The sequence below is a fragment of the Pleuronectes platessa genome, chromosome 13, assembly GCF_947347685.1.
Source record: "Pleuronectes platessa chromosome 13, fPlePla1.1, whole genome shotgun sequence".
Classification (NCBI taxonomy): Eukaryota; Metazoa; Chordata; class Actinopteri; order Pleuronectiformes; family Pleuronectidae; genus Pleuronectes; species Pleuronectes platessa.
In genome coordinates this window covers 16,591,506-16,605,377 of record NC_070638.1, presented here as the reverse complement: position 1 = coordinate 16,605,377, position 13,872 = coordinate 16,591,506, and the positions used below count along the sequence as shown (strand labels likewise).

The 13,872-nt window shown below is 42.4% G+C and overlaps 1 protein-coding gene across 1 annotated transcript in view; it reads right to left on the bottom strand.

Annotated features, from left to right (window-relative positions):
- Window positions 1-9,078, bottom strand: part of LOC128455304 (carboxyl-terminal PDZ ligand of neuronal nitric oxide synthase protein) — a 30,788-nt gene extending 21,710 nt beyond the window's left edge. Inside the window, exons 1-7 of the mRNA XM_053439005.1 lie at window positions 8,974-9,078; window positions 8,199-8,270; window positions 5,612-5,701; window positions 5,461-5,519; window positions 5,256-5,364; window positions 2,393-2,522; window positions 1,826-1,953 (exon numbers count right to left, since the gene is read on the bottom strand). Of these exons, the coding sequence (XP_053294980.1) occupies window positions 1,826-1,953; window positions 2,393-2,522; window positions 5,256-5,364; window positions 5,461-5,519; window positions 5,612-5,701; window positions 8,199-8,270; window positions 8,974-9,078 (693 nt within the window). The remainder of the gene's footprint in view (window positions 1-1,825; window positions 1,954-2,392; window positions 2,523-5,255; window positions 5,365-5,460; window positions 5,520-5,611; window positions 5,702-8,198; window positions 8,271-8,973) is intronic.
- Between the last annotated feature and the right edge of the window lie 4,794 nt (window positions 9,079-13,872).

Below are 13,872 nucleotides of genomic sequence, written 5' to 3'. Positions count from 1 at the left end.
CCCATGTTGTAGAACATGCTCTTGGCATCCTATCTGGTGTATTGGATGTTGGAATTTGATCAGGCAACCTGGTGATATGGACTTTAAAAGTATAGTTTCGGATTGGTGGACTTCGGGAATAATAACCGAGAAACATTACTCGCGATCTCAATAGAAGGGTCAAATACATGCATTTCCCAGCCAACACGGGAGCCTTGACATCTACAGTGAAACTTCTTATGCAAGTTTATCCTCAAATGTAAGAAGCTGTGTTTTAACTGTGTGGTAAACCTGGGTTTATCAACGTTAGTTAGTAACCTGTGCAATCTTGCTAGCTAGCAAGCTGCAACTTGCTAGCTTCAGCTTGCACTAGAATTGTTGACGTAATTTTTACCTTGCTTTTAAAATACTAGAACTATGTTTGATCCCCATATGTATTTCACTCACTGACTTTTCCTAAAACCGTGTTATTCACCACATTTAGGGGAGTTTGTTTTGAATTTGGATTCATTAATGATGGTTAGCAAGCACATGCAGTGCAATCTTGCTAGCCAACATTCAGCTTGCTAACTAACTAGCTAGTGTTGGCTAGCTGGCGTTGCTAGCTAACTACCAATACATTTTCACATTAGGCTGTGACATTACTTCTATGCTAGTTGACATGACCAGTCTAGTCTTGATCAATTTTGTAACATTCATTCTTATATCTACTTTTAGCTATTTTGTGATTTTTCGTTTTTTCTTTAAAAAAATGATAGTACTAAATAGGAACATTTGGGGTGAGACGTTTTTTAGGTTGCTGTACTGAGGAACCACAGGGGAACCAGCCTTAGGTTTTTCCTTTTAGGTTCATTAGTTTGATTTACAAAAGCTTTTACAGAGTAAGGGTAGGCATATTACCTCTTCTACGTAAGACTCATAATCTCAAATGTGTGATGCATTACAGGAGTGAGTGACAATGACACGCTGTAGATTCAGGATGAGGAAGAGAAGAGGGGAGAAGATGAAAGAGGAGGATACAAGAGTAGAGGATGACAGAGGAAAAGGGAGAAGAGTGGAGAGGAGTTGAGAAGAGTAGGAAGAGAAGACAGGAGCGGATACGAGAGGGGAGGTGTGGAGAGAAGAGGACAGGATAAGATAGGAGAGGAGTGGAAGAGAGAACAAATATCAATCCCAGTGCTCATGTGTCTCAAAGTTCCCGTTCAATAAATTGTTGTTCATCTACAGATTGTTGCATTATTTCATGCATTGATATATCAATAAGACATAATCTCTAAGCATTTACAATGTAGACTTGACTGGCACATCTTTTAAATCAAGTTAGTAGTCAGGTGTCCTAGGGGGTTGTGTTTGTGAGGGGAGGGGGGCGCGGAAAGCTTCAGGGGCCTATAGATCATTACTTAATATGGTACCTGGAAAATCAGGAGGTAGCATGGAATTTTTTTTCAAGGCAAGCGTGGGAACCCTGGTGTCCCTTTCTGTCATTTTTAAACGCACAAACCATTGATTGAATATTTGCTCTATTTGTGACTTACGTGAAAGGATACATTTTTTGCTTTTGTATCATTGATTGCCTGAAAAAGCTATTCAGTTTTGCAAGGATCATTTTTCATTACCTCCTGAGACCTTTAAGACCAAATAATGAATCGATAGAATGAGATGTGCAGATTACTTCATAATGAAAAGGATTTAGTTGCTATAATTAAAAAAAAATCACTATCTGCAGTAATGGCTTCATCTATGAATATTTCATAAAACCTCCAGCTGCTAATGGAGTTTGAAAGTAGCACGGTGCTTTACATGATCACACACCGTGACGCAATCAAGGACAACTCATGTACGCTACCTTCACATCGTTACCAAGGGCCTCGTCTTTTTTACTCTTCTCCGGGTCGGATGAAGAGACGCACTCGATGCTCTCCTCTGTAGTGGCTTCAAGGTCGGCCTCTTCTGACAACGCAAACCTCTTCTTCGCTGTGGAGAGACCAGACAGATTCAATATGCCGCTGTTTTACAGTTTACGACACGTCTACGGGCGCTGACAGCAGCGGCGGACGAGCAAGGTCTCTGAACAGTGGCCTGCCCGATTCACCGAAACCAAACTGCAGCTGCGGCAAAGGAAAACTACCTGCAGCAGATAATTACATATTTTATCTGGGAAGATTGTGCGACCGTTTGTTTCTGCAGAAGTTAAGGGTTGGTGTAGAGAGGACGAAGAAGAAGAAGAAGAAGAAGAACGCCTCAAGAGTTTGTGTGCTGTTGGGGGAGTTTATGTGTATGTGTGTGTGTGTGACAGAAGGAGAACGGTGAGGAGAGAGACAGGAGGGGGGAGGGGACTGGATGTATGGATGCAATTTTGTGTGTATGTGTGTGCTTGTGTAAGTTTGCGTGTTCATAGGTAGATGTGAGTCACCTGGCACCGCCTCTGACCCCTCGTCCTTCCCCTCCTCATCCTTCTGGTCGTCGGTTTTCTCCTGCGGGTTCAGCTGGTGACACACATCAAACGCCTGACCCACCGTCCTCACGATCCTCATGGCCTGAGACTGGGAGGGAGGACACAGAGACAAAGGGTGGGTGGGTGTTTGTGTGCGTGTTTGTGTTTGTGTATGAGAGAGTAAGAGAGCAGGGGGGTGGGGGAAAGCAGCAGGAGCAGCACAGCGAGGGAGGGATGACGCGGGAGAAGGAAGCCGTGGGGGGGGCAATGAGGTGGCAGAGAAGTTGTGCAGGAGGAAAAACTGAAAGGCAGATCGAGTGTGTGCGTGTGTGTGTGTGCACAGGTAACAAGACACATCAGAGTCAGGGGAAATGAGGAAGACGGGGTAAAGCAGAGGGAAGATAGAGACCAAATAGAGGTGAGGAGATATGACGAGCGCAGGGCTTCACTTGTTTGTCCTTGTCTATCTGCTCTGCATACGTTGTGCTGTCAGAGAGATGGATCGGTGTGATGGCAGGGAGGAGGTGAAGATTAAGTTGGTTTGTTATTGCAGCTGAATCAGTGGGTGTGTCTGCAGCGTCAGGTCATCAATCAGGGACACTTAACTCAAACCTGACATGAACATATTCTAACATTTTTAAACACTAATCCTGTTTGTCTCATGGACTTAATGTTAGAGACAGATGTTCCTGTGATGAGTCCCACAGAGCAGTCATTATCCAAATAGAGGTTAAATCATGGTCCCCACTTCCTCCCGCTAACCAGAAATGACGGCAAAATCTCCTGGATATATGAACGCTGCCATCTTGTGCATTTGGAGCCAGAGTCCGGGCAGTCGTGATCAAGGGATGGAGCCGTGGTATGTGAGGTCCCGCCGATACACATGCTCGACCAATCGCGAATCGAGTCTCAGCTGTCAATCAAAACTCGGTGGAAGGCTTCGGCATGGGGGGAGGAAGATTCCATTAACTTTTGGGGCAGATTCGATTAAGGGTGCAGGTCTAGGAAATTATTTTCAATTTCTTCAGCATGGCGAGATTGGGATGTTAGGCTTGGAGGACGCATTCACTCACCACCTCCGACCTTTTAAAAAGGAAATCTCACAGTTACGTTTACCCAATTTAGTTGTTCATTGATTTACTTTGTACTTTCAAATCATTCAATTTTTTCCTCTATTTGAAAGCAGTTTGTTTAAAATAACAGCACTTTTACATTAGTAGAATCCTACAGCACTGTTTTCCAGAAAAAAACTTTTGTGTGGCCTTTGAATCACCATCACTTCTCTTCTTTTTCATAAAATCATAATATACAGTCACTGAAATTGAAGTTTGGCCAAAATGTCTTTCCTCACTCTCATCAGAGGTGAATATTTCTTTTCAAAATTTTTTTATTTTATATCAGCAGAAGCAGAATCGAAATGAAATGTTTTGCTCTTCGTTCATCCTGCCTCCAGGCGCTCAGTCAATATGTCAAGGGTGCTCAAACCTCAAAGTACTCAATCAAGTGCAACAGCGCAAGAAAAACATCGGAATAAAGCCGTGAAATTGTTTACTTTGCTCTGCCAATGTAAAATGTAATTCTGCTTTAAACTGTAAGGTAACATTTAAAAAAAAAAGCCCTGCTGGGCTGCGATGAGCCATGATGAAAATAAATCAAATCTCCTCTTATCAGCTGCTCTATCACCTCCTACTCAGCACAAATGCTTGGTCTGCAACACCCAGATAAGGCCCCTTACCCCTGAGGGGGTCGCCGAGAGACCGTGGCCTGTGCCCCCGACCATTTGATGATGTTTTTCTTCGGCAGCGGTGAAAATGTCTTTAAGAGCCGAGGAAAAAGCCCATCTTCCTTTCTCTTCCCACCAGGATGATTAGTATGCAGCTTCACTAAGTCACCGTCTGTCTGGTATCCATAGTGAAGGGATGGGAGTCCACCTCACTGATGCTCTGTCTTTGTCATAGAGGAAGAAATGTCACAGCTTCATATGAAGATATGCGGAGGAGAAGAACAGGCCTTTCAATTTTATGAGCGTTTTTGCAAAAACTCACACGAGGGGGATCTGTCTGTCAGATTAATTGGCTGTGTGAACAGGTCCAACAGTTCCATACATCACCGAGGCCGTGACCACAAATATCAATATCCCCATTAAAAGCTTTGTTCAAGGAGTGGAGACGAGAACACGATGCAGTGACTGAATTGCTGCGTTTCTTCTTGAAGTGGTCTGAATCATGTTTTCAGTATCTTCTGCAGATAGTTAGGATGGGAGCAGGAGATTTACCTGAGAGTGAGACTTATCATCGAGCCAGACATGGGTAATGTTTCTAGACACTGAATAACCACTTGAGGCTTATATTGGCACATTTAATAGACATTTTGTGGACTGCCCCATATGTTTACATCGTAGCCCCTGCCACTGTGTCACGGCTGCCGGCGGAGGGGATCTACTGAACCGATTCCAAATGTTTTTAGTATCATCATTTAAAAACGAAAACAGAATACCCATTCAGCAGGTTATTGTATCGTTGTATCTGGTTTATCCTGCTTAATCTGTACCAAAAACAAATGATAACTGCAGTACCAGCAGGACTCCAAGCAATATTAATGCAACCACCTGTAATACTGCAGTGTGATGTTTTTCTGTTGTGTTGTCAGCAGATTAACATTAAACTTTACAGTGGGATTTGCATGAATTTAATGACTCATGTCTCAGTAAAAGATGTATGACTGTAAATTTCTGTGATTAAAGTATTTGTCATTTGAAAGGATCCAAAGCTTGCAGGTAATTCAAGTTATGGCAGAAAAATGGGACAATGGCGTTGAGTCTTCTCATGTAAGTTAAACTTACCTTCCTCTTTGACTTGAACACGTTGCAGCGGAAGATGTTGCTCTGTCCTTCTCTGGCTATGTAACTGAAGATCTTCAAGTCTTGAGCATCATGTGAGACATAGAATATCCTATTGGGGCAAGATAAAAACATGAAATGATCCCAATGAGGCTTTACATTTGACTCCTGTCTCTGATTTAAAATGACCAGGAGGACATGAGACTACCTGTGGATGGGATCCTGTGTCACCAGGAAGGTATTCTCATCCCATGAACACCCTTTTCTCTGTCATAACACCAAAACACATGAGCAGACAGTGAGACAGAGGATTTTTATAAAAGACACAAAATGTATTAAATGTACATTAAATGACAGACCTTCTTTTTGCGTAGAATCACTTTTACACTATCGGTGGACACGACAATGTTGACCTTCTTCTTCTTTATATTCTTCAGTTTGAATTCATACTGAGGAGGAAGAATGATACTCTGATTAACATTCCAGGTATAGGCCCAAAAAAGTAAAATGAAACCAGACTGATTATTATGCTACTGGAATGAAATATCACTCAGTCCTGCTGAGACTGAGCTCTTTACACAAGAAAACTGAAATATTGGAAAAAGCGAGGAGGGATAATGACAAGAAGAAATGTCTGACTATCTTCTTCTCAGGAGGAAACTGCGATTGAGTAAACAGCGAGGAACTGTCAGTTGGTGTTTCTGGAAGCTGTTTAAGCTTTCAAAGAGACTTCCCAGAGGGAGACAGGCGTGTGTGGGACACTTTCATCCCTCTCCATGATTAATGCTGGAGACTGGAGCCTCTGCCTCCACTGCAGGCACTGCACGCTCCAAATATCAGCGCCCAGAGATCTGAGAACAAGCGGGATTTATCTGAAATAACGTTGCTCGCTTTGAAAATATAAATAAAAAAACCTACATCAGATAATTAATTGATCCAATGAAGTTCTATGAAAACCCCAGTCTTGCCAGATAAATCCACCATCAGCCGCCCAGCATGACAGGCTTGGAAATTCTCTGTCTTTTGTTTTGTGTTAAAAATAACAACCCAGCACTGTCTTTTATTTTCAGCGCATTTGGAGGCAACTTTCAGTCTTTGACTGACATTTCAGAATAAAATAAATGGGGAAATGTTGTTATTAGCAACATGACAAGTCACACTTGGTGATTTTTAGGGCTATTGAATTTGGATCACTTTTTTTACAAACCTGAGACATTTGTCACAATTCGATGAAAAGCGCTTCATATTTTTGGTTGATATTTTTTTTTTAAATCAGAGTTGATGAATTGAAGGACCAAACTGCGACAGTTCACAAGATGTCCTCTAAAAGTGCTTATTTTTGTTAGTAGCCTTTGGTTAGAGTCTGGCAAAAGTTTACATATCGCTCTCGATGAAACATCTCAAAATCTTTTATTGGCAAACAAAAAGCACTTTTTAGTCGACATTTGTCGCAGTTGCCCCATAAGATTACATTGTAACCACTGTTGCTGTGACACGACTGCATGCGGATACGATTTACTGGACTGATTTCATAGGTTTTGAAGCCTTAATTTGCATGCCCCTATTTATAAACATTGGGCTAAGGTTGAAAAATCCCGGTATTCCCCTTTAATGTGTTTTATATGTTTATAATGCAACCCCACGAGATCTGGGACGAGAGGAAGTAGAAAGCAAGAACGGTTCTTGCCGCATTTTTCATGCACATCAGCCTCAGCCAAGACCAATACCCCCCCCCCCCCCCCAAACACAACGGATACGACAGGTTGAATAAACTCACGTCTGGTCTAATCTCTAAGCCACTGTGAGCATTTTAAGGGCGATTTGCTTCTGAATATTCAGAGACTCTCGCCCCCTGAGGCGGGAGCTCTTAATTAATGTGTTATAATTACAGAGCTCACAAACATTACCATCATGCTGTTTATTTAATTAATTCCATTATTTGTCTCATTTTATTTTCTCCTATTTTTTAGACCTCGTAAACCTATTTACAGGGGAAGAACCATAGACACCTCAGAGAAAGCCCTGTAGAGGTGCAACAGAAGCGAGAGTAGCAGAGTCCATCCATCAAATTACAATATTTACAGCATTGATAAGGAAAGACAGAGTCTAACCTACATGAAGATGTGTATCAATGTTTAAAGTATTTGTACATGGGAAGAAATCAGACAGAGATGAATGGAGCAATCTGGTTGTCCAATCCCTGATCCCTTGCCACCACGGTCCATGTGGAAGTTTAGACAAGACAGATTAGTGTAGCAGCAACAACCTGTGCATATAGGAGATTTTATGTGATCTTGCTTGAATCAATATCCTTTGAGATACTGGACGTCTCAAACGGGCATGATCATTTCTGGGCTTGGGTACTGAACATTTTAGGGACATCTGACTTTGGCTGTTACATTTAGACAAATCGAGATAAATGTCAAATAATCAATTAATCTTACTGAATAATAAATCATTATCCGGCACTGTACTTAAAGGATCAGGATTAAGTTCCTCTCTGGTGTCACTGGGGACATGGCCGACCTCCGCCACTGACACAATAACTTAGATGCTAGATTAGATACAGCAGCTGACAAACGACTAAATCCTCTCGTCCCAGTGCCTGTGTAGCGCTGCACTGATGATGTGTGAGGAGCAGGCATCACAGGGTTTCCAGTGGTCTTATTAATAAGAGAGGAGAGCTTGGGAGGTTTGGGTTTCTCTAATGGTATCACATATAAACCTGCGTGCTGTGTCTCTATCCAGTCATGAAATCAGAGTTGCTCTATGAATCCTTGTGTGATTTAAACCACCCCTGACAGCCGAGTGAATCGGCCAAGTGTGTAGTTTTACCCTGACTGGTGATTTATGCGAATTAAAGGATGTCCTCTGAGAAGTCTGCACAAGGTGAGACATGAGAGAGGATGAACGTGCACTGAGCAGCCACATATGTAAGTGTCTTACTCTGATTCGCCTCATCGCGGCGACAATCTCCATCCGACTCCCAGGACGACCCACCTCCAAACTGCCGATGTACTGCAGAGTGAGAGACAAAGATTCAGAGACCTGTCGTTGCTGCAAATATTCACTTAATGTTGAAAGTGGAGAGGGCTTTACGTTCAGGAGTCCTCAAAGTGCATTCACGCATCACATAGAAAGTAAAAAAGAGAATTCACTAAGAGAAAAGAAGAATTGATTATATATAAACATTCCTAAAAAGACAGAAAACACATAGAAAAAACAACAACTGGCTTCATGATCTGACTACCATGTTCTCAATTGATTAATTGCTACATCTATAAAATATCAAAAATATCATGAAAAATCCAATATTACCATAAAGATAAATAGACGTATATAAGCCTTTTCATTTGAGCCTTATTTAGTCAGACAAAAGTCCACAACTCAAAGACGGCCTTTACCTTTACTGTACATTTGGTATACTGTAATAATGACAGAGACAAGCAGCAAATCCTCAAATGTGAGAAGCTGGGACCCTGCTAATGTGTAAAACTTTATTTTGAAAAATGACAGAGCAAAAATAATGGCATTTGATGTATGGATAACTTAGTTAATTGCCAGATTGTTGCAGCTCTAAAATGTTCATAAAGTCATAAAGTAGAGAGCCAGTGGGCAGCATCAGCGTCGCACAGACAGCACCGTGCTATCTGTGACAGACAGTGGCAGCCCCAGTGTGTGTGTGACAGATCCTGCAGGAACAGTTGCAGAGGGTCCTTACCTTTGCCTCGAAGCAGACCCCGTGCTGGAACACCTCCTCGTTGTGCATGGGGATCCTCAGATCGTGCACGTCATCTACCAGATTGTACTTAGTTACCCCTGGCATCGCTCTATCAGTGTCTGACCTGCTCGTGTTTTACGACCGCGCTAGAGACCTGCACACGTCCGTCCATCCATCTCCTCCGGCGCCGCTGCCTCCACGCACACTCCCAGCGGAGAGCCGCGTCACTCCGGAGGTCATCCGGGTTGAATTGATTGGTCGGCGGTGGTTGCGACGAGCGTGTTGATCGGTGATCGGTGTGCGCGCTCACTGAACCCGTTACTCCGCTCAGAGGCACGACCACGGCGGGGGCACTGTGCGCGCCGCCGCAGCCGCCACCGCCGCCGGGGTCCAGATGACGCACGGATCTCAACGAGATTATTTTTCCTCGAAACACCAATCAAGGAAATCCAGGAAGTGGTTTCTCACAGTGAGCGATCAAGATGCAGCGGCAGCTCGCGGGCTTCTGATGAGGTCTGGAACCGAGAGCATCATGTGTCACAGATGAAGAGCAGCTCCTCATCTGTTTGTGTTGGTGTTACCAGACCCGCTGTTTGCTTGTGTGACATCTAGTGGCTTCGCAGGGAAAAGACAAATCCCCAAATCATGGTGTCCCACTGGATTCCAAAAGACCCGGGCCCCAGGGGTCTCTGACGGGACCCTAACTCCCTCACATGTCATCAATAACTTCAGATAAATGTAAATAGCTACAGTTAATGTCTGATGCATTTCACCTGCCCTGAATATTTAGAGACAGGCACAGATACTATATTTTGTCGCTTCTCTCATTTGACAATACAAACCTTTGTCTTTTTGATTTCTTCGATCCTTGCTTTTAAGGCATTTTGATAAGAAATTAATATACAACTACACCTACTGCTACTACTGCTACTACTACTTATACTAATAATAATCATCCTCATCATCCTCATCATCATCCTCATCATCCTCATCCTCATCCTCATCCTCATCATCATCATCATCATCATCATCATCATCATCATCATCATCATCATCATCATCATCATCATCATCATAACTATAATCATCACAATTGCACCTCTCACCGAAGAAAGACAAATAAAAAACTAAGAAATAATAAACATCATAGAAATACACTTAATATCAACACACACAGCAAATAATAATAAAAGATTCAGAAGAAAAAAAATACGTATAGCATCATTTAAAATCAGAGCCAACAAGTTCAATGGGACATGAAGCTGTTGACAGTAATTGTAAAAGAGTAGCATGAAAATAAATAGAAAAGTAACAGAAACAACAATAAGGTAAAGGGAAAGAATGTTGTGAGAGAAGATTGAAAAGTAAAGAGTGAAGCTCCACAGAGCAACTATCTGAGCGGGTTGGGGCCCTGCCAGGAAAAGCCCCTCCTTTGGAGTCTTATTTGAAGATTGGAAGCTACGGGCTGGTGAGGACTGATTTAAAAGCTCAGCCAACTAGCTCAGTGCCAAAGGGCCTGGACGTCAACAGCCACATTCTAAAATCCATTCTAAAACACACAGACAGCCTGCTCCAATATATTTTCACAACTTCCACCAATATTGTCCCGGTTAAAGAACCTTTGGTGCTTTGGTAGCTCTACAATTAGCTGCATATTGCTGCAAAAACAGCTAAGTTGTGAGCCACATAATCAAAAGAATGAACAATGAGCTGAAAGACATGATCCAGAGAGCTGAGAGGAGCTGCGGAGTGGTGTGATACAAAAATAATTGACTAACAAAAATCGTATGTTTTGTCACACTGACCAGTTCCTTATTAAACAACCACGTACCTGCATAGAAGTGGAGAGCACATGTTATGTTGGTCTCCCTGTTGAGGTCCATGAAAACTGTCTTTGCCATAAGTCTATAGTGAAACCTGCACCTTGTTTCAACTTCAACTGTCCAGGGCCCGTTATGCTTCTGTCCAATAGGTGGCAGGAGAGCTCTTTGTATTGTACAGTATGTAAAGCTCGTAACAGCATGTGAGACCAAGCTGAAGTCAAACATGCACTTTAAGTCTAAAAGATACTGCTTCTTCTTCTATGTGCTCTTATTTATTTTTGTATTTTTTTTGTGCAGCTTGTCTTTTGATGACCCTTGTCAGGAACAACGCCGCACAATTTGTTGTACTTTCTGTCTCGGCATAAGGCGCCATCCAATAAAGTCCAAATGAACAGAGTGCTCTGTCGCTTGAAAACAAAATCATCCCTCTCATCATGTACTTTCTGGGATAAAGGTTTCCAGTCGCTGTTTCTTGGGGACAAAATGTCCTCTGAGATCCTCCTTGAAAAGAACCGAAATACTCTACTCGGTGCTTGAGGAGACCGTCTTCTGTCAATTGCCTCATTTTGAGGTCGCTTGTGTCTTGCTCGGTGCGTCCAGTTCCTGCGGCCTGAGTGACACCTGCCCATTTGTTAAGCTGGCCGGTGAGATGTGTGTCATATGTTTACACTTAATTGGAAAGCAGTAGTACTACAGACGAGAGGGAACAATCCCTGTGTGGCTTTTATTGCGAAATGATTGAAGCGAAGCATGTGCGTCAGAGGCTGCAGTTATTTTAACACTCAGCATCATCTACTCGACGAGTGGAAGCGGTGTGGCTTTTGTCTGGCTCTCTCTTGTGTATTTGCACTGTGATTACCGGAGACACACCGAATGGGTCTGCATCCAACTTGTAACACTGCATGTTTTGTCGTGTGCTCCATGTTTTTATGGAAACGTACATGTTTCTACCAAATGCAAATGACGTTCCATTTAGTAATTGGTGAGACGTTTCACGCTAAACCTCAAAGGGCAACTTTATGGCATCATGGGTGGAAAAGATCGGGGATCTACAAAGTGAGTAGAACACATTTCCTGAGGACCATGAATGTCTGGCACAAATGTCAAATGTGATGGACTGACCAACAGACGTTGCCATTTATAGAGCCATGCTGCTAATGTGTTCTAGGTCTACCCCATGGTCTCCTGCCTCTTGGATGACATAGAAGGTTCCCAGAAGGGATCCTTAATCATAGGCTCTAACCCCCTCATTAGAAATAGTCCCTCTCTAAGACTGAATCCAGTCACCCTGTGGAGTAAACTCATTTCAGACACTTGTATACACAGTCTCATTCTTTAGGTCACCACCCAAAGGTCATGACCATAGCTGAGGGTCAGAGTGTATTGACTGTTGAATTAATGGTTCATTAGGGGTCACCTCCCTCTTCACTGCAATGATCGGGTCCAGCACCTGCTTGTCAGTCTCTCTCTACCTGCTACCCCAATTGTTGGACAAGACCCAGGGACACTTGAACACTTGTGGGAGACACTCTGTCCCAAAACAAGGGGAGCAATTCATTGTTCTCATAAGCAAACAATGGCCTTGGACTTTTAGGCGCCTACAAGCACCACATATATCTACCAATCACAGAGAGGGAAGAGACAAGCCAATCTAGATCCTCTCCTCACCCAGACATGTCTAAAAGTCCTGTCCATTAAAATCACAAAAAATCTGTTTGGAAGCAGGTGGAGGCCAACACTCACTGAAAACATGCGTCTTTATGCTAAGCTTGGCTAACAGGCAGATGGCTTTAGCTTGATATTTAATGGACACGTTTTGAGTATCGTATCAATCATCTCATCTCACTCTTGGCAAGAAAACCATTAAGTGTATTTCCAAAAATGTTGAACTATTCCATTAATGTGTGTGTTGGCCCCAGTTTGACTTTTTCCATATTTATTTTGTTGCTGTGGTCACCTATCCAGGACATTAAATTCCCACTGAAATCATCTGCTTAAATGGCTCAATTAGTATATGATAAATGTCTGGTCTTGTCCAACATGATGATATAGGACTCTTAAGGGTTCATGATTTTCCCGATATTGTTTGAAGTCGAATCCTTCTGATTATTAGTATTATTAATAGCTATATATTAAGGGAGAGTAAACAAAAAAGACAAATATATGGTGAGAAGTGGTTTCAGGAACTGAACAAGCATTGTAGTGTTTGATTAAGTCACCTAATAATTTGCATGTTTGAAGTAAACTACAAAAGGATGGTGGGAAAAGGGTCAGTTCAAAAGTTTAGAGTGGTCATCAAGACTAGAAAAGTGCTGTATAAATACAGATACAAAAAAAAGGTATGTTTTATAGTCTTGAACTTGGGGATAGGAGGGGGTGGTGGAGCTTTTGCTTCTTGAGTTTCCTGAGAATCCAGCAGCAGCAGATTGTTTCTAAAGAAATGAGAAACATTGGAGCGTCTCCCTGAGCTGCAGAAACACCACACATTGATTGCCTATGAGACAGACTCTTGGAAACAGACAATTTAGTTTACACTTCTTATGCCTTGTTTATTTTCAACTGCTTTCTTGGGTTTTGTTTTTGTTAACGTCTTTGTGTACACGGATACCAACCCACAGTGGGTGGAAACAAGCGGAATAACCTGGGCAACATCCAACCACCCTTACATTACATTACTATATTCATTTATACTTTGCGGAATTTATAGGGAAACAGATCAAACTCAGGAAATCTGTTGAAACTCCTCTGAGAAAATCCAACTACATCTCCTCTATCATCTCCTAGCAATATACACTACTAACAAACACATGTGGCTTTACCTACAGAAGTGAGTCATCATTGTTCTCTGTATATGGCTCGACTCCCGCTGGCGCAACATGGCATCATGAAGTATATTAATGCATGGCATATGTTCAAATAGCAAAACAAGCGAGTTATATTCTCATATTTCACACTCGTGTTTTAATAGCAGAGAGCTGTTTATGATGCCTGACAAGAGGCCCTGCTCTTAACCAGTGGACACAAACAAGTTTATTTCAGGCAACCCTTTTGTAATTCGGCCTTGCTAAATGAAATA